Source organism: Lampetra fluviatilis, chromosome 67 (assembly GCF_964198595.1).
Source record: "Lampetra fluviatilis chromosome 67, kcLamFluv1.1, whole genome shotgun sequence".
In the NCBI taxonomy this organism is placed as follows: Eukaryota; Metazoa; Chordata; class Hyperoartia; order Petromyzontiformes; family Petromyzontidae; genus Lampetra; species Lampetra fluviatilis.
Genome location: NC_136341.1, coordinates 1,035,970 through 1,059,498, shown reverse-complemented (window position 1 = coordinate 1,059,498; position 23,529 = coordinate 1,035,970). Strand labels below are relative to the sequence as shown.

The 23,529-nt window shown below is 52.7% G+C and overlaps 1 protein-coding gene across 1 annotated transcript; it reads left to right on the top strand.

Annotated features, from left to right (window-relative positions):
- Nucleotides 1-18,803: 18,803 nt before the first annotated feature.
- On the top strand, nt 18,804-22,024 carry LOC144952382 (uncharacterized). The gene is made up of 3 exons (XM_078882773.1): nt 18,804-18,997; nt 21,520-21,733; nt 21,992-22,024. The coding sequence occupies exons 1-3, from the start codon at nt 18,804-18,806 to the stop codon at nt 22,022-22,024; spliced, it is 441 nt and encodes a 146-aa protein (XP_078738899.1).
- The last annotated feature ends 1,505 nt before the right edge of the window (nt 22,025-23,529 follow it).

Sequence of the window (23,529 nt, the reverse complement as noted above, 5' to 3'; positions counted from 1 at the left end):
GGTGTTCGTAAGTGAGGGTGTTCATAAGTGGGGGTGTTCATAAGTGGGGGTGTTCGTAAGTGAGGGTGTTCATAAGTGGGGGTGTTCGTAAGTGAGGGTGTTCGTAAGTGGGGGTGTTCGTAAGTGTGGGGTGTTCGTAAGTGGGGGTGTTCGTAAGTGAGGGTGTTGGTAAGTGAGGGTGTTCGTAAGTGGGGGTGTTCGTAAGTGAGGGTGTTCGTAAGTGGGGGTGTTCGTAAGTGAGGGTGTTCGTAAGTGGGGGTGTTCGTAAGTGGGGGTGTTCGTAAGTGGGGGTGTTCATAAGTGGGGGTGTTCGTAAGTGGGGGTGTTCGTAAGTGAGGGTGTTCGTAAGTGGGGGTGTTCGTAAGTGGGGGTGTTCGTAAGTGAGGGTGTTCGTAAGTGGGGGTGTTCGTAAGTGGGGGTGTTCGTAAGTGGGGGTGTTCGTAAGTGGGGGTGTTCGTAAGTGGGGGTGTTCGTAAGTGGGGGTGTTCGTAAGTGGGGGTGTTCGTAAGTGAGGGTGTTCGTAAGTGGGGGTGTTCGTAAGTGGGGGTGTTCGTAAGTGGGGGTGTTCGTAAGTGGGGGTGTTCGTAAGTGAGGGTGTTCGTAAGTGGGGGTGTTCGTAAGTGGGGGTGTTCGTAAGTGGGGGTGTTCGTAAGTGGGGGTGTTCGTAAGTGGGGGTGTTCGTAAGTGAGGGTGTTCGTAAGTGGGGGTGTTCGTAAGTGGGGGTGTTCGTAAGTGGGGGTGTTCGTAAGTGAGGGTGTTCGTAAGTGGGGGTGTTCGTAAGTGGGAGTGTTCGTAAGTGGGGGTGTTCGTAAGTGGGGGTGTTCGTAAGTGAGGGTGTTCGTAAGTGCGGGTGTTCGTAAGTGGGGGTGTTCGTAAGTGCGGGTGTTCGTAAGTGGGGGTGTTCGTAAGTGGGGGTGTTCGTAAGTGGGGGTGTTCGTAAGTGGGGGTGTTCGTAAGTGAGGGTGTTCGTAAGTGGGGGTGTTCGTAAGTGAGGGTGTTCGTAAGTGGGGGTGTTCGTAAGTGGGGGTGTTCGTAAGTGGGGGTGTTCGTAAGTGGGGGTGTTCGTAAGTGAGGGTGTTCGTAAGTGGGGGTGTTCGTAAGTGGGGGTGTTCGTAAGTGGGGGTGTTCGTAAGTGGGGGTGTTCGTAAGTGGGGGTGTTCGTAAGTGGGGGTGTTCGTAAGTGGGGGTGTTCATAAGTGGGGGTGTTCGTAAGTGGGGGTGTTCATAAGTGAGGGTGTTCGTAAGTGGGGGTGTTCGTAAGTGAGGGTGTTCGTAAGTGGGGGTGTTCGTAAGTGGGGGTGTTCGTAAGTGGGGGTGTTCGTAAGTGAGGGTGTTCGTAAGTGAGGGTGTTCGTAAGTGGGGGTGTTCGTAAGTGGGGGTGTTCATAAGTGGGGGTGTTCGTAAGTGGGGGTGTTCGTAAGTGAGGGTGTTCGTAAGTGGGGGTGTTCGTAAGTGGGGGTGTTCGTAAGTGGGGGTGTTCATAAGTGGGGGTGTTCGTAAGTGGGGGTGTTCGTAAGTGAGGGTGTTCGTAAGTGAGGGTGTTCGTAAGTGAGGGTGTTCGTAAGTGGGGGTGTTCGTAAGTGAGGGTGTTCGTAAGTGAGGGTGTTCGTAAGTGGGGGTGTTCGTAAGTGAGGGTGTTCGTAAGTGGGGGTGTTCGTAAGTGGGGGTGTTCGTAAATGAGGGTGTTCGTAAGTGAGGGTGTTCGTAAGTGGGGGTGTTCGTAAGTGAGGGTGTTCGTAAGTGAGGGTGTTCGTAAGTGGGGGTGTTCGTAAGTGAGGGTGTTCGTAAGTGAGGGTGTTCGTAAGTGAGGGTGTTCGTAGGTGGGGGTGTTCGTAAGTGGGGGTGTTCGTAAGTGAGGGTGTTCATAAGTGGGGGTGTTCGTAAGTGAGGGTGTTCGTAAGTGAGGGTGTTCGTAAGTGGGGGTGTTCGTAAGTGAGGGTGTTCGTAAGTGAGGGTGTTTGTAAGTGGGGGTGTTCTTAGGTGGGGGTGTTCGTAAGTGAGGGTGTTCGTAAGTGGGGGTGTTCGTAAGTGAGGGTGTTCGTAAGTGGGGGTGTTCGTAAGTGGGGGTGTTCGTAAGTGAGGGTGTTCGTAAGTGAGGGTGTTCGTAAGTGGGGGTGTTCGTAAGTGCGGGTGTTCGTAAGTGGGGGTGTTCGTAAGTGGGGGTGTTCGTAAGTGGGGGTGTTCGTAAGTGGGGGTGTTCGTAAGTGGGGGTGTTCGTAAGTGAGGGTGTTCGTAAGTGGGGGTGTTCGTAAGTGGGGGTGTTCGTAAGTGGGGGTGTTCGTAAGTGGGGGTGTTCGTAAGTGGGGGTGTTCGTAAGTGGGGGTGTTCGTAAGTGGGGGTGTTCGTAAGTGGGGGTGTTCGTAAGTGAGGGTGTTCGTAAGTGGGGGTGTTCGTAAGTGGGGGTGTTCGTAAGTGGGGGTGTTCGTAAGTGGGGGTGTTCGTAAGTGGGGGTGTTCGTAAGTGGGGGTGTTCGTAAGTGAGGGTGTTCGTAAGTGGGAGTGTTCGTAAGTGGGGGTGTTCGTAAGTGGGGGTGTTCGTAAGTGGGGGTGTTCGTAAGTGGGGGTGTTCGTAAGTGGGGGTGTTCGTAAGTGGGGGTGTTCATAAGTGGGGGTGTTCATAAGTGGGGGTGTTCGTAAGTGGGAGTGTTCGTAAGTGGGGGTGTTCGTAAGTGGGGGTGTTCGTAAGTGAGGGTGTTCGTAAGTGAGGGTGTTCGTAAGTGGGGGTGTTCGTAAGTGGGGGTGTTCGTAAGTGGGGGTGTTCGTAAGTGAGGGTGTTCGTAAGTGGGGGTGTTCGTAAGTGGGGGTGTTCGTAAGTGGGGGTGTTCGTAAGTGAGGGTGTTCGTAAGTGGGGGTGTTCGTAAGTGGGAGTGTTCGTAAGTGGGGGTGTTCGTAAGTGGGGGTGTTCGTAAGTGATGGTGTTCGTAAGTGAGGGTGTTCGTAAGTGGGGGTGTTCGTAAGTGGGGGTGTTCGTAAGTGGGGGTGTTCGTAAGTGGGGGTGTTCGTAAGTGAGGGTGTTCGTAAGTGGGGGTGTTCGTAAGTGGGGGTGTTCGTAAGTGAGGGTGTTCGTAAGTGGGGGTGTTCGTAAGTGGGGGTGTTCGTAAGTGGGGGTGTTCGTAAGTGGGGGTGTTCGTAAGTGAGGGTGTTCGTAAGTGAGGGTGTTCGTAAGTGGGGGTGTTCGTAAGTGTGGGTGTTCGTAAGTGAGGGTGTTCGTAAGTGAGGGTGTTCGTAAGTGGGGGTGTTCGTAAGTGGGGGTGTTCGTAAGTGCGGGTGTTCGTAAGTGGGGGTGTTCGTAAGTGGGGGTGTTCATAAGTGGGGGTGTTCGTAAGTGAGGGTGTTCGTAAGTGAGGGTGTTCGTAAGTGGGGGTGTTCGTAAGTGGGGGTGTTCGTAAGTGGGGGTGTTCGTAAGTGCGGGTGTTCGTAAGTGGGGGTGTTCGTAAGTGGGGGTGTTCATAAGTGGGGGTGTTCGTAAGTGGGGGTGTTCATAAGTGGGGGTGTTCGTAAGTGGGGGTGTTCGTAAGTGCGGGTGTTCGTAAGTGGGGGTGTTCGTAAGTGGGGGTGTTCGTAAGTGGGGGTGTTCGTAAGTGGGGGTGTTCGTAAGTGGGGGTGTTCGTAAGTGGGGGTGTTCGTAAGTGCGGGTGTTCGTAAGTGGGGGTGTTCGTAAGTGGGGGTGTTCGTAAGTGAGGGTGTTCGTAAGTGGGGGTGTTCGTAAGTGGGGGTGTTCGTAAGTGAGGGTGTTCGTAAGTGAGGGTGTTCGTAAGTGGGGGTGTTCGTAAGTGGGGGTGTTCATAAGTGGGGGTGTTCGTAAGTGGGGGTGTTCATAAGTGGGGGTGTTCATAAGTGAGGGTGTTCGTAAGTGGGGGTGTTCATAAGTGGGGGTGTTCGTAAGTGAGGGTGTTCGTAAGTGGGGGTGTTCATAAGTGGGGGTGTTCGTAAGTGGGGGTGTTCATAAGTGGGGGTGTTCATAAGTGGGGGTGTTCGTAAGTGGGGGTGTTCGTAAGTGGGGGTGTTCGTAAGTGGGGGTGTTCGTAAGTGAGGGTGTTCGTAAGTGGGGGTGTTCGTAAGTGGGGGTGTTCGTAAGTGGGGGTGTTCGTAAGTGGGGGTGTTCGTAAGTGGGGGTGTTCGTAAGTGGGGGTGTTCGTAAGTGAGGGTGTTCGTAAGTGAGGGTGTTCGTAAGTGAGGGTGTTCGTAAGTGAGGGTGTTCGTAAGTGGGGGTGTTCGTAAGTGAGGGTGTTCGTAAGTGGGGGTGTTCGTAAGTGAGGGTGTTCGTAAGTGGGGGTGTTCGTAAGTGAGGGTGTTCGTAAGTGGGGGTGTTCGTAAGTGGGGGTGTTCGTAAATGAGGGTGTTCGTAAGTGAGGGTGTTCGTAAGTGGGGGTGTTCGTAAGTGAGGGTGTTCGTAAGTGAGGGTGTTCGTAAGTGGGGGTGTTCGTAAGTGAGGGTGTTCGTAAGTGGGGGTGTTCGTAAGTGAGGGTGTTCGTAAGTGAGGGTGTTCGTAAGTGGGGGTGTTCGTAAGTGGGGGTGTTCGTAAGTGAGGGTGTTCATAAGTGGGGGTGTTCGTAAGTGAGGGTGTTCGTAAGTGAGGGTGTTCGTAAGTGGGGGTGTTCGTAAGTGAGGGTGTTCGTAAGTGAGGGTGTTCATAAGTGGGGGTGTTCGTAAGTGGGGGTGTTCGTAAGTGAGGGTGTTCGTAAGTGGGGGTGTTCGTAAGTGAGGGTGTTCGTAAGTGAGGGTGTTCGTAAGTGGGGGTGTTCGTAAGTGGGGGTGTTCGTAAGTGAGGGTGTTCGTAGGTGAGGGTGTTCGTAAGTGGGGGTGTTCGTAAGTGAGGGTGTTCGTAAGTGAGGGTGTTCATAAGTGGGGGTGTTCGTAAGTGGGGGTGTTCGTAAGTGAGGGTGTTCGTAAGTGGGGGTGTTCGTAAGTGAGGGTGTTCGTAAGTGGGGGTGTTCGTAAGTGGGGGTGTTCGTAAGTGAGGGTGTTCGTAAGTGAGGGTGTTCGTAAGTGGGGGTGTTCGTAAGTGAGGGTGTTCGTAAGTGAGGGTGTTCATAAGTGGGGGTGTTCGTAAGTGAGGGTGTTCGTAAGTGAGGGTGTTCGTAAGTGGGGGTGTTCGTAAGTGGGGGTGTTCATAAGTGGGGGTGTTCGTAAGTGGGGGTGTTCATAAGTGAGGGTGTTCGTAAGTGGGGGTGTTCATAAGTGAGGGTGTTCATAAGTGGGGGTGTTCATAAGTGGGGGTGTTCGTAAGTGAGGGTGTTCATAAGTGAAGGTGTTCGTAAGTGAGGGTGTTCATAAGTGAGGGTGTTCATAAGTGGTGGTGTTCGTAAGTGGGGGTGTTCATAAGTGGGGGTGTTCGTAAGTGGGGGTGTTCGTAAGTGGGGGTGTTCGTAAGTGGGGGTGTTCGTAAGTGAGGGTGTTCGTAAGTGGGGGTGTTCGTAAGTGAGGGTGTTCATAAGTGGGGGTGTTCGTAAGTGAGGGTGTTCATAAGTGAGGGTGTTCATAAGTGGGGGTGTTCGTAAGTGGGGGTGTTCATAAGTGGGGGTGTTCGTAAGTGGGGGTGTTCGTAAGTGGGGGTGTTCGTAAGTGAGGGTGTTCATAAGTGGGGGTGTTCGTAAGTGAGGGTGTTCATAAGTGAGGGTGTTCATAAGTGGTGGTGTTCGTAAGTGGGGGTGTTCATAAGTGGGGGTGTTCGTAAGTGGGGGTGTTCGTAAGTGGGGGTGTTCATAAGTGAGGGTGTTCATAAGTGGGGGTGTTCGTAAGTGGGGGTGTTCGTAAGTGGGGGTGTTCGTAAGTGAGGGTGTTCATAAGTGAGGGTGTTCGTAAGTGCGAGTGTTCATAAGTGGGGGTGTTCGTAAGTGGGGGTGTTCGTAAGTGGGGGTGTTCATAAGTGGGGGTGTTCATAAGTGCGAGTGTTCATAAGTGGGGGTGTTCGTAAGTGGGGGTGTTCGTAAGTGGGGGTGTTCGTAAGTGGGGGTGTTCATAAGTGGGGGTGTTCGTAAGTGGGGGTGTTCGTAAGTGAGGGTGTTCGTAAGTGGGGGTGTTCATAAGTGGGGGTGTTCGTAAGTGGGGGTGTTCATAAGTGGGGGTGTTCGTAGGTGGGGGTGTTCGTAAGTGGGGGTGTTCGTAAGTGGGGGTGTTCATAAGTGGGGGTGTTCGTAAGTGGGGGTGTTCATAAGTGGGGGTGTTCGTAAGTGGGGGTGTTCGTAAGTGAGGGTGTTCGTAAGTGGGGGTGTTCGTAAATGGGGGTGTTCGTAAGTGGGGGTGTTCATAAGTGGGGGTGTTCGTAAGTGAGGGTGTTCGTAAGTGAGGGTGTTCGTAAGTGAGGGTGTTCGTAAGTGAGGGTGTTCGTAAGTGGGGGTGTTCATAAGTGGGGGTGTTCGTAAGTGGGGGTGTTCATAAGTGGGGGTGTTCATAACTGGGGGTGTTCGTAAGTGGGGGTGTTCGTAAGTGGGGGTGTTCATAAGTGGGGGTGTTCGTAAGTGCGGGTGTTCATAAGTGGGGGTGTTCATAACTGGGGGTGTTCGTAAGTGGGCGTGTTCGTAAGTGGGGGTGTTCATAAGTGGGGGTGTTCATAAGTGCGAGTGTTCATAAGTGGGGGTGTTCATAACTGGGGGTGTTCGTAAGTGGGGGTGTTCGTAAGTGGGGGTGTTCGTAAGTGGGGGTGTTCGTAAGTGGGGGTGTTCGTAAGTGAGGGTGTTCATAAGTGAGGGTGTTCGTAAGTGCGAGTGTTCATAAGTGGGGGTGTTCGTAAGTGGGGGTGTTCGTAAGTGGGGGTGTTCATAAGTGCGAGTGTTCATAAGTGGGGGTGTTCGTAAGTGCGGGTGTTCGTAAGTGGGGGTGTTCGTAAGTGGGGGTGTTTGTAAGTGGGGGTGTTCGTAAGTGGGGGTGTTCGTAAGTGGGGGTGTTCGTAAGTGGGGGTGTTCGTAAGTGGGGGTGTTCGTAAGTGGGGGTGTTCGTAAGTGAGGGTGTTCGTAAGTGAGGGTGTTCGTAAGTGGGGGTGTTCGTAAGTGGGGGTGTTCATAAGTGGGGGTGTTCGTAAGTGGGGGTGTTCATAAGTGGGGATGTTCATAAGTGGGGGTGTTCGTAAGTGGGGGTGTTCGTAAGTGGGGGTGTTCGTAAGTGAGGGTGTTCGTAAGTGAGGGTGTTCGTAAGTGGGGGTGTTCGTAAGTGGGGGTGTTCGTAAGTGAGGGTGTTCGTAAGTGGGGGTGTTCGTAAGTGAGGGTGTTCATAAGTGGGGGTGTTCGTAAGTGAGGGTGTTCGTAAGTGAGGGTGTTCGTAAGTGAGGGTGTTCGTAAGTGAGGGTGTTCGTAAGTGGGGGTGTTCGTAAGTGAGGGTGTTCATAAGTGGGGGTGTTCGTAAGTGAGGGTGTTCGTAAGTGAGGGTGTTCGTAAGTGGGGGTGTTCGTAAGTGTGGGTGTTCATAAGTGGGGGTGTTCGTAAGTGAGGGTGTTCGTAAGTGGGGGTGTTCGTAAGTGAGGGTGTTCATAAGTGGGGGTGTTCGTAAGTGAGGGTGTTCGTAAGTGGGGGTGTTCATAAGTGGGGGTGTTCATAAGTGGGGGTGTTCGTAAGTGGGGGTGTTCGTAAGTGGGGGTGTTCGTAAGTGAGGGTGTTCATAAGTGGGGGTGTTCGTAAGTGGGGGTGTTCGTAAGTGGGGGTGTTCGTAAGTGAGGGTGTTCGTAAGTGGGGGTGTTCGTAAGTGAGGGTGTTCGTAAGTGAGGGTGTTCGTAAGTGGGGGTGTTCGTAAGTGGGGGTGTTCGTAAGTGAGGGTGTTCGTAAGTGAGGGTGTTCATAAGTGGGGGTGTTCGTAAGTGGGGGTGTTCGTAAGTGGGGGTGTTCGTAAGTGAGGGTGTTCGTAAGTGGGGGTGTTCGTAAGTGAGGGTGTTCGTAAGTGGGGGTGTTCGTAAGTGGGGGTGTTCGTAAGTGGGGGTGTTCGTAAGTGGGGGTGTTTGTAAGTGGGGGTGTTCGTAAGTGAGGGTGTTCGTAAGTGGGGGTGTTCGTAAGTGGGGGTGTTCATAAGTGGGGGTGTTCGTAAGTGGGGGTGTTCATAAGTGAGGGTGTTCGTAAGTGCGAGTGTTCATAAGTGGGGGTGTTCGTAAGTGGGGGTGTTCATAAGTGGGGGTGTTCGTAAGTGAGGGTGTTCGTAAGTGGGGGTGTTCGTAAGTGCGAGTGTTCGTAAGTGAGGGTGTTCGTAAGTGAGGGTGTTCATAAGTGAGGGTGTTCGTAAGTGGGGGTGTTCATAAGTGAGGGTGTTCATAAGTGGTGGTGTTCGTAAGTGGGGGTGTTCATAAGTGGGGGTGTTCGTAAGTGGGGGTGTTCGTAAGTGGGGGTGTTCATAAGTGGGGGTGTTCATAAGTGAGGGTGTTCATAAGTGGTGGTGTTCGTAAGTGGGGGTGTTCGTAAGTGGGGGTGTTCGTAAGTGGGGGTGTTCGTAAGTGGGGGTGTTCATAAGTGAGGGTGTTCATAAGTGGTGGTGTTCGTAAGTGGGGGTGTTCGTAAGTGGGGGTGTTCGTAAGTGAGGGTGTTCGTAAGTGGGGGTGTTCGTAAGTGGGGGTGTTCGTAAGTGGGGGTGTTCGTAAGTGGGGGTGTTCGTAAGTGGGGGTGTTTGTAAGTGAGGGTGTTCGTAAGTGAGGGTGTTCGTAAGTGGGGGTGTTTGTAAGTGAGGGTGTTCGTAAGTGGGGGTGTTCGTAAGTGGGGGTGTTCGTAAGTGGGGGTGTTCGTAAGTGGGGGTGTTTGTAAGTGAGGGTGTTCGTAAGTGGGGGTGTTCGTAAGTGGGGGTGTTCGTAAGTGGGGGTGTTCGTAAGTGCGGATGTTCGTAGGTGGGGGTGTTCATAAGTGGGGGTGTTCGTAAGTGGGGGTGTTCATAAGTGGGGGTGTTCGTAGGTGGGGGTGTTCGTAAGTGGGGGTGTTCATAACTGGAGGTGTTCGTAAGTGGGGGTGTTCGTAAGTGGGGGTGTTCGTAAGTGGGGGTGTTCGTAAGTGGGGGTGTTCGTAGGTGGGGGTGTTCGTAAGTGAGGGTGTTCATAACTGGAGGTGTTCGTAAGTGGGGGTGTTCGTAAGTGGGGGTGTTCGTAAGTGGGGGTGTTCGTAAGTGGGGGTGTTCGTAAGTGGGGGTGTTCGTAAGTGGGGGTGTTCGTAAGTGGGGGTGTTCGTAAGTGGGGGTGTTCGTAAGTGGGGGTGTTCGTAAGTGAGGGTGTTCGTAAGTGGGGGTGTTCGTAAGTGAGGGTGTTCGTAAGTGAGGGTGTTCGTAAGTGAGGGTGTTCATAAGTGAGGGTGTTCGTAAGTGCGGGTGTTCGTAAGTGGGGGTGTTCGTAAGTGGGGGTGTTCATAAGTGGGGGTGTTCATAAGTGCGAGTGTTCATAAGTGGGGGTGTTCATAACTGGGGGTGTTCGTAAGTGGGGGTGTTCGTAAGTGGGGGTGTTCGTAAGTGGGGGTGTTCGTAAGTGGGGGTGTTCGTAAGTGGGGGTGTTCGTAAGTGGGGGTGTTCGTAAGTGGGGGTGTTCGTAAGTGAGGGTGTTCGTAAGTGGGGGTGTTCGTAAGTGAGGGTGTTCGTAAGTGAGGGTGTTCGTAAGTGAGGGTGTTCATAAGTGAGGGTGTTCGTAAGTGCGAGTGTTCATAAGTGGGGGTGTTCATAAGTGAGGGTGTTTGTAAGTGAGGGTGTTCGTAAGTGGGGGTGTTCGTAAGTGAGGGTGTTCATAAGTGAGGGTGTTTGTAAGTGGGGGTGTTCGTAAGTGGGGGTGTTCGTAAGTGGGGGTGTTCGTAAGTGAGGGTGTTCATAAGTGGGGGTGTTCGTAAGTGGGGGTGTTCATAAGTGGGGGTGTTCGTAAGTGGGGGTGTTCGTAAGTGGGGGTGTTCGTAAGTGAGGGTGTTCATAAGTGGGGGTGTTCGTAAGTGGGGGTGTTCGTAAGTGAGGGTGTTCATAAGTGGGGGTGTTCGTAAGTGGGGGTGTTCGTAAGTGAGGGTGTTCGTAAGTGGGGGTGTTCGTAAGTGGGCGTGTTCGTAAGTGCGGATGTTCGTAGGTGGGGGTGTTCATAAGTGGGGGTGTTCATAAGTGGGGGTGTTCGTAGGTGGGGGTGTTCATAAGTGGGGGTGTTCATAAGTGCGAGTGTTCATAAGTGGGGGTGTTCATAACTGGGGGTGTTCGTAAGTGGGGGTGTTCGTAAGTGGGGGTGTTCATAAGTGCGAGTGTTCATAAGTGGGGGTGTTCATAAGTGGGGGTGTTCGTAAGTGAGGGTATTCATAAGTGAGGGTGTTCGTAAGTGCGAGTGTTCATAAGTGGGGGTGTTCGTAAGTGGGGGTGTTCATAAGTGGGGGTGTTCATAAGTGCGAGTGTTCATAAGTGGGGGTGTTCGTAAGTGGGGGTGTTCGTAAGTGAGGGTGTTCGTAAGTGGGGTGTTCGTAAGTGGGGGTGTTCATAAGTGGGGGTGTTCGTAAGTGGGGGTGTTCGTAAGTGGGGGTGTTCATAAGTGGGGTGTTCGTAAGTGGGGGTGTTCATAAGTGAGGGTGTTCGTAAGTGGGGGTGTTCGTAGGTGGGGGTGTTCGTAAGTGGGGGTGTTCGTAAGTGGGGGTGTTCATAACTGGGGGTGTTCGTAAGTGGGGGTGTTCGTAAGTGGGGTGTTCGTAAGTGGGGGTGTTCGTAAGTGGGGGTGTTCGTAAGTGGGGGTGTTCGTAAGTGAGGGTGTTCGTAAGTGGGGGTGTTCGTAAGTGAGGGTGTTCGTAAGTGAGGGTGTTCGTAAGTGAGGGTGTTCATAAGTGAGGGTGTTCGTAAGTGCGAGTGTTCATAAGTGGGGGTGTTCGTAAGTGGGCGTGTTCGTAAGTGGGGGTGTTCATAAGTGGGGGTGTTCATAAGTGCGAGTGTTCATAAGTGGGGGTGTTCGTAAGTGAGGGTGTTCATAAGTGAGGGTGTTCGTAAGTGCGAGTGTTCATAAGTGGGGGTGTTCGTAAGTGGGGGTGTTCGTAAGTGGGGGTGTTCATAAGTGGGGGTGTTCATAAGTGCGAGTGTTCATAAGTGGGGGTGTTCGTAAGTGGGGGTGTTCGTAAGTGAGGGTGTTCGTAAGTGAGGGTGTTCATAAGTGAGGGTGTTCGTAAGTGCGAGTGTTCATAAGTGGGGGTGTTCGTAAGTGGGGGTGTTCATAAGTGGGGGTGTTCGTAAGTGAGGGTGTTCGTAAGTGAGGGTGTTCGTAAGTGAGGGTGTTCATAAGTGGGGGTGTTCGTAAGTGAGGGTGTTCGTAAGTGCGAGTGTTCATAAGTGAGGGTGTTCATAAGTGAGGGTGTTCATAAGTGGTGGTGTTCGTAAGTGGGGGTGTTCATAAGTGGGGGTGTTCGTAAGTGGGAGTGTTCGTAAGTGGGGGTGTTCGTAAGTGGGCGTGTTCGTAAGTGCGGATGTTCGTAGGTGGGGGTGTTCATAAGTGGGGGTGTTCATAAGTGGGGGTGTTCGTAGGTGGGGGTGTTCATAAGTGGGGGTGTTCATAAGTGCGAGTGTTCATAAGTGGGGGTGTTCATAACTGGGGGTGTTCGTAAGTGGGGGTGTTCGTAAGTGGGGGTGTTCATAAGTGCGAGTGTTCATAAGTGGGGGTGTTCATAAGTGGGGGTGTTCGTAAGTGAGGGTATTCATAAGTGAGGGTGTTCTTAAGTGCGAGTGTTCATAAGTGGGGGTGTTCGTAAGTGGGGGTGTTCATAAGTGGGGGTGTTCATAAGTGCGAGTGTTCATAAGTGGGGGTGTTCGTAAGTGGGGGTGTTCGTAAGTGAGGGTGTTCGTAAGTGGGGGTGTTCATAAGTGGGGTGTTCGTAAGTGGGGGTGTTCATAAGTGAGGGTGTTCGTAAGTGGGGGTGTTCGTAGGTGGGGGTGTTCGTAAGTGGGGGTGTTCGTAAGTGGGGGTGTTCATAACTGGGGGTGTTCGTAAGTGGGGGTGTTCGTAAGTGGGGTGTTCGTAAGTGGGGGTGTTCGTAAGTGGGGGTGTTCGTAAGTGGGGGTGTTCGTAAGTGAGGGTGTTCGTAAGTGGGGGTGTTCGTAAGTGAGGGTGTTCGTAAGTGAGGGTGTTCGTAAGTGAGGGTGTTCATAAGTGAGGGTGTTCGTAAGTGCGAGTGTTCATAAGTGGGGGTGTTCGTAAGTGGGCGTGTTCGTAAGTGGGGGTGTTCATAAGTGGGGGTGTTCATAAGTGCGAGTGTTCATAAGTGGGGGTGTTCGTAAGTGAGGGTGTTCATAAGTGAGGGTGTTCGTAAGTGCGAGTGTTCATAAGTGGGGGTGTTCGTAAGTGGGGGTGTTCGTAAGTGGGGGTGTTCATAAGTGGGGGTGTTCATAAGTGCGAGTGTTCATAAGTGGGGGTGTTCGTAAGTGGGGGTGTTCGTAAGTGAGGGTGTTCGTAAGTGAGGGTGTTCATAAGTGAGGGTGTTCGTAAGTGCGAGTGTTCATAAGTGGGGGTGTTCGTAAGTGGGGGTGTTCATAAGTGGGGGTGTTCGTAAGTGAGGGTGTTCGTAAGTGAGGGTGTTCGTAAGTGAGGGTGTTCATAAGTGGGGGTGTTCGTAAGTGAGGGTGTTCGTAAGTGCGAGTGTTCATAAGTGAGGGTGTTCATAAGTGAGGGTGTTCATAAGTGGTGGTGTTCGTAAGTGGGGGTGTTCATAAGTGGGGGTGTTCGTAAGTGGGAGTGTTCGTAAGTGGGGGTGTTCGTAAGTGGGGGTGTTCGTAAGTGAGGGTGTTCGTAAGTGGGGGTGTTCGTAAGTGGGGGTGTTCATAAGTGGGGGTGTTCGTAAGTGAGGGTGTTCGTAAGTGGGGGTGTTCGTAAGTGAGGGTGTTCGTAAGTGAGGGTGTTCATAAGTGGGGGTGTTCGTAAGTGGGGGTGTTCGTAAGTGAGGGTGTTCGTAAGTGAGGGTGTTCATAAGTGAGGGTGTTCATAAGTGGGGGTGTTCGTAAGTGGGGGTGTTCGTAAGTGGGGGTGTTCGTAAGTGGGGGTGTTCGTAAGTGGGGGTGTTCATAAGTGGTGGTGTTCGTAAGTGGGGGTGTTCATAAGTGGTGGTGTTCGTAAGTGGGGGTGTTCGTAAGTGAGGGTGTTCATAAGTGAGGGTGTTCATAAGTGGGGGTGTTCATAAGTGAGGGTGTTCGTAAGTGGGGGTGTTCGTAAGTGGGGGTGTTCATAAGTGGGGGTGTTCGTAAGTGGGGGTGTTCGTAAGTGGGGGTGTTCATAAGTGGGGGTGTTCGTAAGTGGGGGTGTTCGTAAGTGGGGGTGTTCGTAAGTGGGGGTGTTCATAAGTGGGGGTGTTCGTAAGTGGGGGTGTTCGTAAGTGGGGGTGTTCGTAAGTGAGGGTGTTCATAAGTGGGGGTGTTCGTAAGTGGTGGTGTTCGTAAGTGGGGGTGTTCGTAAGTGGGGGTGTTCGTAAGTGGGGGTGTTCGTAAGTGGGGGTGTTCATAAGTGGGGGTGTTCGTAAGTGAGGGTGTTCGTAAGTGGGGGTGTTCGTAAGTGGGGGTGTTCATAAGTGGTGGTGTTCATAAGTGGGGGTGTTCGTAAGTGGTGGTGTTCGTAAGTGGGGGTGTTCGTAAGTGGGGGTGTTCGTAAGTGAGGGTGTTCGTAAGTGGGGGTGTTCATAAGTGGTGGTGTTCGTAAGTGGGGGTGTTCGTAAGTGGGGGTGTTCGTAAGTGAGGGTGTTCATAAGTGGGGGTGTTCGTAAGTGGTGGTGTTCGTAAGTGGGGGTGTTCATAAGTGGGGGTGTTCGTAAGTGAGGGTGTTCGTAAGTGAGGGTGTTCGTAAGTGGGGGTGTTCATAAGTGGGGGTGTTCGTAAGTGAGGGTGTTCATAAGTGAGGGTGTTCATAAGTGGGGGTGTTCGTAAGTGGGGGTGTTCATAAGTGGGGGTGTTCGTAAGTGGGGGTGTTCGTAAGTGAGGGTGTTCGTAAGTGAGGGTGTTCATAAGTGGGGGTGTTCGTAAGTGAGGGTGTTCATAAGTGGTGGTGTTCGTAAGTGAGGGTGTTCGTAAGTGGGGGTGTTCATAAGTGGGGGTGTTCATAAGTGCGAGTGTTCATAAGTGGGGGTGTTCATAACTGGGGGTGTTCGTAAGTGGGGGTGTTCGTAAGTGGGGGTGTTCGTAAGTGGGGGTGTTCGTAAGTGGGGGTGTTCGTAAGTGGGGGTGTTCGTAAGTGGGGGTGTTCGTAAGTGGGGGTGTTCGTAAGTGAGGGTGTTCGTAAGTGAGGGTGTTCATAAGTGAGGGTGTTTGTAAGTGGGGGTGTTCGTAAGTGGGGGTGTTCGTAAGTGAGGGTGTTCGTAAGTGGGGGTGTTCATAAGTGGGGGTGTTCATAAGTGGGGGTGTTCGTAAGTGAGGGTGTTCATAAGTGAGGGTGTTCGTAAGTGCGAGTGTTCATAAGTGGGGGTGTTCGTAAGTGGGGGTGTTCGTAAGTGGGGGTGTTCGTAAGTGGGGGTGTTCGTAAGTGCGAGTGTTCATAAGTGGGGGTGTTCATAAGTGCGAGTGTTCATAAGTGGGGGTGTTCATAACTGGGGGTGTTCGTAAGTGGGGGTGTTCGTAAGTGAGGGTGTTCATAAGTGAGGGTGTTCGTAAGTGCGAGTGTTCATAAGTGGGGGTGTTCGTAAGTGGGGGTGTTCGTAAGTGGGGGTGTTCATAAGTGGGGGTGTTCATAAGTGCGAGTGTTCATAAGTGGGGGTGTTCGTAAGTGCGGGTGTTCGTAAGTGAGGGTGTTCGTAAGTGAGGGTGTTCATAAGTGAGGGTGTTCGTAAGTGCGAGTGTTCATAAGTGGGGGTGTTCGTAAGTGGGGGTGTTCATAAGTGGGGGTGTTCGTAAGTGAGGGTGTTCGTAAGTGAGGGTGTTCGTAAGTGAGGGTGTTCGTAAGTGCGAGTGTTCATAAGTGAGGGTGTTCATAAGTGGGGGTGTTCGTAAGTGAGGGTGTTCGTAAGTGAGGGTGTTCATAAGTGAGGGTGTTCGTAAGTGGGGGTGTTCGTAAGTGGGGGTGTTCGTAAGTGGGGGTGTTCGTAAGTGGGGGTGTTCATAAGTGGGGGTGTTCGTAAGTGGGGGTGTTCGTAAGTCGGGGTGTTCGTAAGTGGGGGTGTTTATAAGTGGGGGTGTTCGTAAGTGAGGGTGTTCGTAAGTGGGGGTGTTCGTAAGTGAGGGTGTTCGTAAGTGAGGGTGTTCATAAGTGGGGGTGTTCGTAAGTGGGGGTGTTCGTAAGTGAGGGTGTTCGTAAGTGAGGGTGTTCATAAGTGAGGGTGTTCGTAAGTGGGGGTGTTCGTAAGTGCGAGTGTTCATAAGTGAGGGTGTTCATAAGTGAGGGTGTTCATAAGTGGTGGTGTTCGTAAGTGGGGGTGTTCATAAGTGGGGGTGTTCGTAAGTGGGGGTGTTCGTAAGTGGGGGTGTTCGTAAGTGGGGGTGTTCATAAGTGGAAGTGTTTGTAAGTGAGGGTGTTCGTAAGTGGGGGTGTTCGTAAGTGGGGGTGTTCATAAGTGAGGGTGTTCGTAAGTGAGGGTGTTCATAAGTGGGGGTGTTCGTAAGTGGGGGTGTTCGTAAGTGAGGGTGTTCATAAGTGGGGGTGTTCATAAGTGGAAGTGTTTGTAAGTGAGGGTGTTCATAAGTGGAAGTGTTCGTAAGTGGGGGTGTTCGTAAGTGAGGGTGTTCGTAAGTGGGGGTGTTCGTAAGTGAGGGTGTTCGTAAGTGAGGGTGTTCATAAGTGGGGGTGTTCGTAAGTGAAGGTGTTCATAAGTGGGGGTGTTCGTAAGTGAGGGTGTTCGTAAGTCGTGGTGTTCGTAAGTGAGGGTGTTCGTAAGTGAGGGTGTTCATAAGTGGGGGTGTTCGTAAGTGAGGGTGTTCATAAGTGGGGGTGTTCGTAAGTGAGGGTGTTCGTAAGTCGTGGTGTTCGTAAGTGAGGGTGTTCGTAAGTGGGGGTGTTCGTAAGTGGGGGTGTTCATAAGTGGGGGTGTTCGTAAGTGAGGGTGTTCGTAAGTGGGGGTGTTCATAAGTGGGGGTGTTCGTAAGTGAGGGTGTTCGTAAGTGGGGGTGTTCATAAGTGGGGGTGTTCGTAAGTGGGGGTGTTCATAAGTGGGGGTGATCGTAAGTGGGGGTGTTCGTAAGTGGGGGTGTTCGTAAGTGGGGGTGTTCATAAGTGGGGGTGTTCGTAAGTGGGGGTGTTCGTAAGTGAGGGTGTTCATAAGTGGGGGTGTTCGTAAGTGGGGGTGATCGTAAGTGGGGGTGTTCGTAAGTGGGGGTGTTCGTAAGTGGGGGTGTTCATAAGTGGGGGTGATCGTAAGTGGGGGTGTTCGTAAGTGGGGGTGTTCGTAAGTGAGGGTGTTCATAAGTGAGGGTGTTCATAAGTGGGGGTGTTCGTAAGTGAGGGTGTTCGTAAGTCGTGGTGTTCATAAGTGAGGGTGTTCATAAGTGGGGGTGTTCGTAAGTGGGGGTGTTCATAAGTGGGGGTGTTCGTAAGTGAGGGTGTTCATAAGTGGGGGTGTTCATAAGTGGGGGTGATCGTAAGTGAGGGTGTTCATAAGTGAGGGTGTTCATAAGTGAGGGTGTTCATAAGTGGGGGTGTTCGTAAGTGGGGGTGTTCATAAGTGGGGGTGTTCATAAGTGGGGGTGTTCGTAAGTGAGGGTGTTCGTAAGTGGGGGTGTTCATAAGTGGGGGTGTTCGTAAGTGGGGGTGTTCATAAGTGGGGGTGTTCATAAGTGGGGGTGTTCATAAGTGGGGGTGTTCGTAAGTGAGGGTGTTCATAAGTGGGGGTGTTCGTAAGTGGGGGTATTCATAAGTGGGGGTGTTCATAAGTGGGGGTGTTCATAAGTGGGGGTGTTCGTAAGTGAGGGTGTTCGTAAGTGAGGGTGTTCATAAGTGGGGGTGTTCATAAGTGGGGGTGTTCGTAAGTGGGGGTGTTCATAAGTGGGGGTGTTCATAAGTGGGGGTGTTCATAAGTGGGGGTGTTCGTAAGTGAGGGTGTTCGTAAGTGAGGGTGTTCGTAAGTGGGGGTGTTCATAAGTGGGGGTGTTCGTAAGTGGGGGTGTTCATAAGTGGGGGTGTTCGTAAGTGAGGGTGTTCGTAAGTGGGGGTGTTCGTAAGTGAGGGTGTTCGTAAGTGAGGGTGTTCGTAAGTGGGGGTGTTCATAAGTGGGGGTGTTCATAAGTGGGGGTGTTCGTAAGTGGGGGTGTTCGTAAGTGGGGGTGTTCATAAGTGAGGGTGTTCGTAAGTGGGGGTGTTCATAAGTGAGGGTGTTCGTAAGTGGGGGTGTTCATAAGTGGGGGTGTTCATAAGTGGGGGTGTTCGTAAGTGAGGGTGTTCGTAAGTGGGGGTGTTCATAAGTGAGGGTGTTCGTAAGTGGGGGTGTTCATAAGTGAGGGTGTTCGTAAGTGAGGGTGTTCGTAAGTGGGGGTGTTCATAAGTGAGGGTGTTCGTAAGTGAGGGTGTTCATAAGTGAGGGTGTTCATAAGTGGGGGTGTTCGTAAGTGGGGGTGTTCATAAGTGAGGGTGTTCGTAAGTGGGGGTGTTCATAAGTGAGGGTGTTCGTAAGTGAGGGTGTTCGTAAGTGGGGGTGTTCATAAGTGGGGGTGTTCATAAGTGGGGGTGTTCGTAAGTGGGGGTGTTCGTAAGTGGGGGTGTTCGTAAGTGGGGGTGTTCATAAGTGGGGGTGTTCATAAGTGCGAGTGTTCATAAGTGGGGGTGTTCGTAAGTGGGGGTGTTCATAAGTGGTGGTGTTCGTAAGTGGGGGTGTTCATAAGTGGGGGTGTTCGTAAGTGGGGGTGTTCATAAGTGGGGGTGTTCATAAGTGGGGGTGTTCGTAAGTGAGGGTGTTCGTAAGTGAGGGTGTTCGTAAGTCTGGGTGTTCGTAAAGTGGGGGTGTTCATAAGTGGGGGTGTTCATAAGTGGGGGTGTTCGTAAGTGAGGGTGTTCGTAAGTCTGGGTGTTCGTAAGTGGGGGTGTTCATAAGTGGGGGTGTTCATAAGTGGTGGTGTTCGTAAGTGGGGGTGATCGTAAGTGAGGGTGTTCGTAAGTCTGGGTGTTCGTAAAGTGGGGGTGTTCGTAAGTCAAAGACTCCCTCTATTCACATCTAACTCCGCTGCCAGGGCCAAGCGTCCCGTGTCGCTGTGCCACCTTTGAACTGCGCTTTAGCAACCCGTTACGGTATATAGCGTCGGACACAAGTCACCACTGCTTTTCCATACTTTGATAGTGGCCAAAAGGTCCCATTTTGTAGCTGCCCACCTCAAGCTGTGCCCTGATGGTGGCATTGTCTTTGTGCTGTTCACCGTTTGGCGTTATCTGGTCCGACACTGGTTGAGACTCGGCTCTATTGAAGACTGTCTCCGGTGTACACCAATCCGTTTCAAAGACGATGCATAAATTACCAGAGCATGTTTTCGCTTGCATGCCCTCTACAAGTACACATGGTTAATGCAGCGGCACGATTCTTTGCGAAAGGTTTCTGTTTGCTGTTTGAACATCTCAGCACAATCGTTTTATTGCCAGACAGGGTAAACCCCAATTCTCATGTCGGCTCGCGCGACCAATACTATCCACCAGAAGCTTTTGGGTTCGACCGCATAAATATATCCGTAACAGCAATCGTGCTGTGACGGTTCCACCTGAAGACGGAAGCTTGTGTTGCCTCCGAAACGTCGTGATTTAAATGTTTTAATCTTACTTTTATTAAAAAAAAAATTCCTACGTGACTTTACCGAAAAAAACCTAAGAGCACCTTTTAACAATCAAGAAAGAGTAAGGGGAGACACAGAGAGAGAGGACAGGGAAAGGATAAAAGGGAGGGAGGGGGGTGAGAATAAAGGAGAGAATCATGGACAGGGGAGAGAGAATGGGGGAGGTCAGGCACGTCACCGCTCTTGAGAATAACGATGACGGTGATGGTGAGCGCAGGGAAGAACGTGTGCTTGTGGCCGTATGGCGAGAAGGAGTTGGCGGAGACGTCCTTCGAGATCCTCACCAATGACAACGACCTCGAGATTCTGGAGTGGCGCGGGGACTCGTACGGACAGGTGCCCCTCAACGAGCCCGCCACCTTCCCCGGCCTCCACATCGGCCGCGACAGGTACGGCCCGGGCAAGGTGTGCGTGTGAAACCAGGCGCTCTTCGTGCAATGGGTTCCGGAGACACTTGTAGAGGTAACTTCTTTATTACAATACAACACTCCAACAGTCCTGATACTCTGTTACAGCCTAGGTACACAGCCTAGGTACACAGCCTAGCGACACAGCCTAGGTACACAGCCTAGGTACACAGCCTAGGTACACAGCCTAGGTACACAGCCTAGGTACACAGCCTAGGCACACAGCCTAGGCAGACAGCCTAGGTAGACAGCCTAGGTACACAGTCTAGGTACACAGCCTAGGTACACAGCCTAGGTACACAGCCTAGGTACACAGCCTAGGTACACAGCCTAGGTACACAGCCTAGGTACACAGTCTAGGTACACAGCCTAGGTACACAGCCTAGCGACACAGCCTAGGTACACAGCCTAGGTACACAGCCTAGGCACACAGCCTAGGCACACAGCCTAGGCACACAGCCTAGGCAGACAGCCTAGGTACACAGCCTAGGTACACAGCCTAGGTAGACAGCCTAGGTACACAGCCTAGGTACACAGCCTAGGTACACAGCCTAGCGACACAGCCTAGGTACACAGCCTAGGTAAACAGCCTAGGTACACAGCCTAGGCACACAGCCTAGGCACACAGCCTAGGCACACAGCCTAGGTACACAGCCTAGGTACACAGCCTAGGTACACAGCCTAGCGACACAGCCTAGGTACACAGCCTAGGTACACAGCCTAGGCAGACAGCCTAGGTACACAGCCTAGGTACACAGCCTAGGTAGACAGCCTAGGTACACAGCCTAGATACACAGCCTAGCGACACAGCCTAGGTACACAGCCTAGCGACACAGCCTAGGTACACAGCCTAGGTACACAGCCTAGGCACACAGCCTAGGCACACAGCCTAGGCACACAGCCTAGATACACAGCCTAGCGACACAGCCTAGGTACACAGCCTAGGTACACAGCCTAGGTACACAGCCTAGGTACACAGCCTAGGTACACAGCCTAGCGACACAGCCTAGGTACACAGCCTAGGTACACAGCCTAGCGACACAGCCTAGGTACACAGCCTAGATACACAGCCTAGCGACACAGCCTAGGTACACAGCCTAGGTACACAGCCTAGGTACACAGCCTAGGCACACAGCCTAGGCACACAGCCTAGATACACAGCCTAGGCACACAGCCTAGATACACAGCCTAGCGACACAGCCTAGATACACAGCCTAGGTACACAGCCTAGGTACACAGCCTAGGTACACAGCCTAGGTACACAGCCTAGGTACACAGCCTAGCGACACAGCCTAGGTACACAGCCTAGATACACAGCCTAGCGACACAGCCTAGGTACACAGCCTAGATACACTACTCTGGCTACGCTCTGGGGTCCTCCGGCTACAACGACCCTAGGGGAGGCTACCTGACCCGACCCAGCCAAGGTGCGGGTCTGGACTCTGGCTTCCTCGGAACTCGCCCACACAAGGACGCAGAGCCGGGAGTCCCAGAGTCCCACCACTGGCCCTCACAGCGTCCCGGCCCTTACAAGGACAAGCGGGACGAGGGGGTCCAGGGTCCTAAGCTGGCTGGCTGGCGGGTCTCGGGTCTTGAGCTGCGACTGGCCCCGATCGGCCAGGGAGCTGCCCTTTTATGCCTCGTTCCCAACGAGGGGTGGGGCTGTGTGCGCCCACAGATATCCCACAGAGCACACACAGCCCCCCCATTGGTGGCGCCAAGGGGCTTAGCTGTCTGGGGTGCCTGGGATCCTAGCGCCTGGCGCCAAGGGGCTTATCTCCCCTAGGGTCCCAGAAACCCCCGGCAGCCCCTCCCCTCTTATGTCAATACATTCGTATCGTGCAATGGCTACGAGTACTGGGACAAGAGGTACGTGAGCACGCAGCGGTTCTCGTAGAGCATGACCGACGTGCACTACGACGTCGCCAGCGCCAAGGTTCGCAGCTCGCGGCCGCAGTCCATTCAGACGGTAACCACGGAGAAGCTGAGCTGCGAGGAGGTCACCAAGACGGCCGAGCTCGCCACGTCGCTGAGCCGCCAAATGGACTGTCGCCTCGACAGCAGCGTGACGTTCGGAGAAGAAAGGTCCATCACGGCCGGCGTCCCCGCCGTCTCCAGCATGTCGTTGACGGTGACGGCCGAGACGACGCACACGGTCAGCGAGGGCGAGTCCGTGAGCGAGACCATCGAGTTCCGTGACTCGGTGACCATCCCCGTGCCGCGCCTGCACCGCTGCAGTCCACAGCGAGGCGTCGGTGACATACAGCGCCGCCGTGAGCAGGGTCTACGAGATGAGCGCTACTACGGGGTCACGTGGTCTGACGTGAAGATCGTGGTGAGCAGGTGCGATCTCATTGCCGACGCCAAGCCCTGCTGAGCCGCGTACGGCTGAGCCTCCCGATCATCGAAGTGTAATAAAGGTCGTGGAAGTGACTTCTGGAATCCGGTCTTTATTTGTCTTTCGTTCACAACACTCCCGTCTTACTCCTTCACGCTGCCGACAGACAGCGTGAGAGGGAGAGAGAGAGACACACGCGGCCACGTGGCAGCCTGGACCACGCGGCAGCCTGGACCACGCGGCAGCCTGGACCACGCGGCAGCCTGGACCACGCGGCAGCCTGGACCACGCGGCAGCCTGGACCACGCGGCAGCCTGGACCACGTGGCAGCCTGGAGCACGTGGCAGCCTGGACCATGCTCCAGCGTGGCCTCACCCTCCGTTCGTTCCAGATCTGACCACGGGTTGTCCGTCTCCACCCCTTTTAATACCCGGGTCACGTGGTACCTTTCCACCAATCCTGGTTAGCCTCTATGGAATCTTCTAGACTCCATCGTACGATCCCAGGACCACGCCCCTGACTCGTCTCCCCATTGGCTGTGGCTAAAGCCAGCAGAACCAATCCTCTACTTACAGATGTCACCTTCCCATTACGTCAGGGCCACGCCCCTAGACTTCTCCCCATTGGCTATGGGCCAGGACCGGCAGAGCCAATCATCGTACGAGGTGTAATCCAACAGCAACCCGGATATGTCATCACATTACAGAAGTAACCGGTCATTCTGCCCAATATCACTTCTATTGATCCACTCATTGGATGACACAAACATAGTTTCCATCTTCGTAAATATCCGTGATCTTCGTCATCATAGGGATCCATTATCATGGACATCAGAAGCATCATCATTCCCCGTCGTCGTGTTACGAGACGCTCAGTAACTTCACCCACAATCCACAAGCACCTTGTTTCCAAGTTGAGTGACTGTCTGGTAATTTCCCACAGAGTGGTGCCGTTCAATTGACCACGAAGGAACGACGACATTGATTCTGTGCAACGATTTACTGACATTTTCTGTAGTCTAACAACAATCACTAAATATTCTTGGTTCTTTCGGTAAAGTCACGTAGAAGGGAAGTAATAAAATAATATAAATATAAAACAAAAAAAATTCATCATCAGGTGTGAAATCCACGGCAAGAATTTTTAAAAAAAAGTGGCGGTTTTTCCCTTCTACGTGACTTTACCGAAAGAACCAAGAACATGAATCCCTGCAGTCACGAAAGCTTTAAATCTGAAGTTGGATTAATCAAGGCGCAATAAAGATTTGAATCTAACGATGCCTGTGTTCGTCTGTTTGTGTGCGAGGGGCTGGTAACCTGCAATGAGCTCGTGTTGGAGACCCCAGGGGGGACAGGCGGTTAGAACCCCTTCTGGACAAACTCCATCTGGCAGAGCCAGACTCAACTCCCCCCCCCACTCTTCACTCTTAGGGTTCCTCCAAGAACAGGAGACTACTTCGATTGGCCACGTGGAATGTTCAAACTCCCGTTGCGGAGGAGAGGCTGCCACCCCTCTGTCGGGAGATGGACCTTTACTGCCGGAACCTCTGTGGAATACAGGAGGTAAGGTGGACCGGTTCTGGCTCCAGCCACCATGAGGGGTGGACAGTTCTCTACTCGGTGCAGGGGACTGCCAAACAACGGGGAGTGGCTCTTCTTTTGACTAGAATAATGAAGGGGGTGGGGGTGTGGGAGCGTGGCAGTGAGGTGTGGGAAGCTGCGAGTCCCAGGCTACTGTGGGCTCTCCTCTCCATCCACAAGAGGCGAGGAGTGATGGTGGTGGTGGTTGCTTACGCCCCCACTGAAGATGAACATCAGTGGAGGGGATGCAGGCAAGGCTGATGAGTCGGAGGCCTTCTATAACTTCATGTCCCAGGTGCTAGCCAAAGTGACCCCTCGGGATAGAGTCATCCTCTTCTTGGTTCTTTCGGTAAAGTCACGTAGAAGGGAAATAATAAAATAATAAAAATAAAAACATAATAAAATAATTTTCACGACGTTTCGGCCACAGCGCAAGCAGCCGTCCTCAGGTGAAAAACAGGTCTGTCGGAAAGACAGCGTCTGAAAGACGTCTTCACCTGAGGACGGCTGCTTGCGTTGTGGCCGAAAGGTCGTGAGAATTATTTAATTTTTATTATTTTATTGTTTCCCTTCTACGTGACTTTATCGAAAGAACC

Bases quoted from the DNA above. Each gene is read 5' to 3' on its own strand.
- LOC144952382 (XM_078882773.1), top strand. From the start codon at position 18,804: ATGACGGTGATGGTGAGCGCAGGGAAGAACGTGTGCTTGTGGCCGTAT. The intron at 18,998-21,519 runs GTACGGCCCGGG...CGCTGCCGACAG, and splicing joins CTCCACATCGGCCGCGACAG to ACAGCGTGAGAGGGAGAGAG. The intron at 21,734-21,991 runs GTTCGTTCCAGA...GCTATGGGCCAG, and splicing joins CCAGCGTGGCCTCACCCTCC to GACCGGCAGAGCCAATCATC.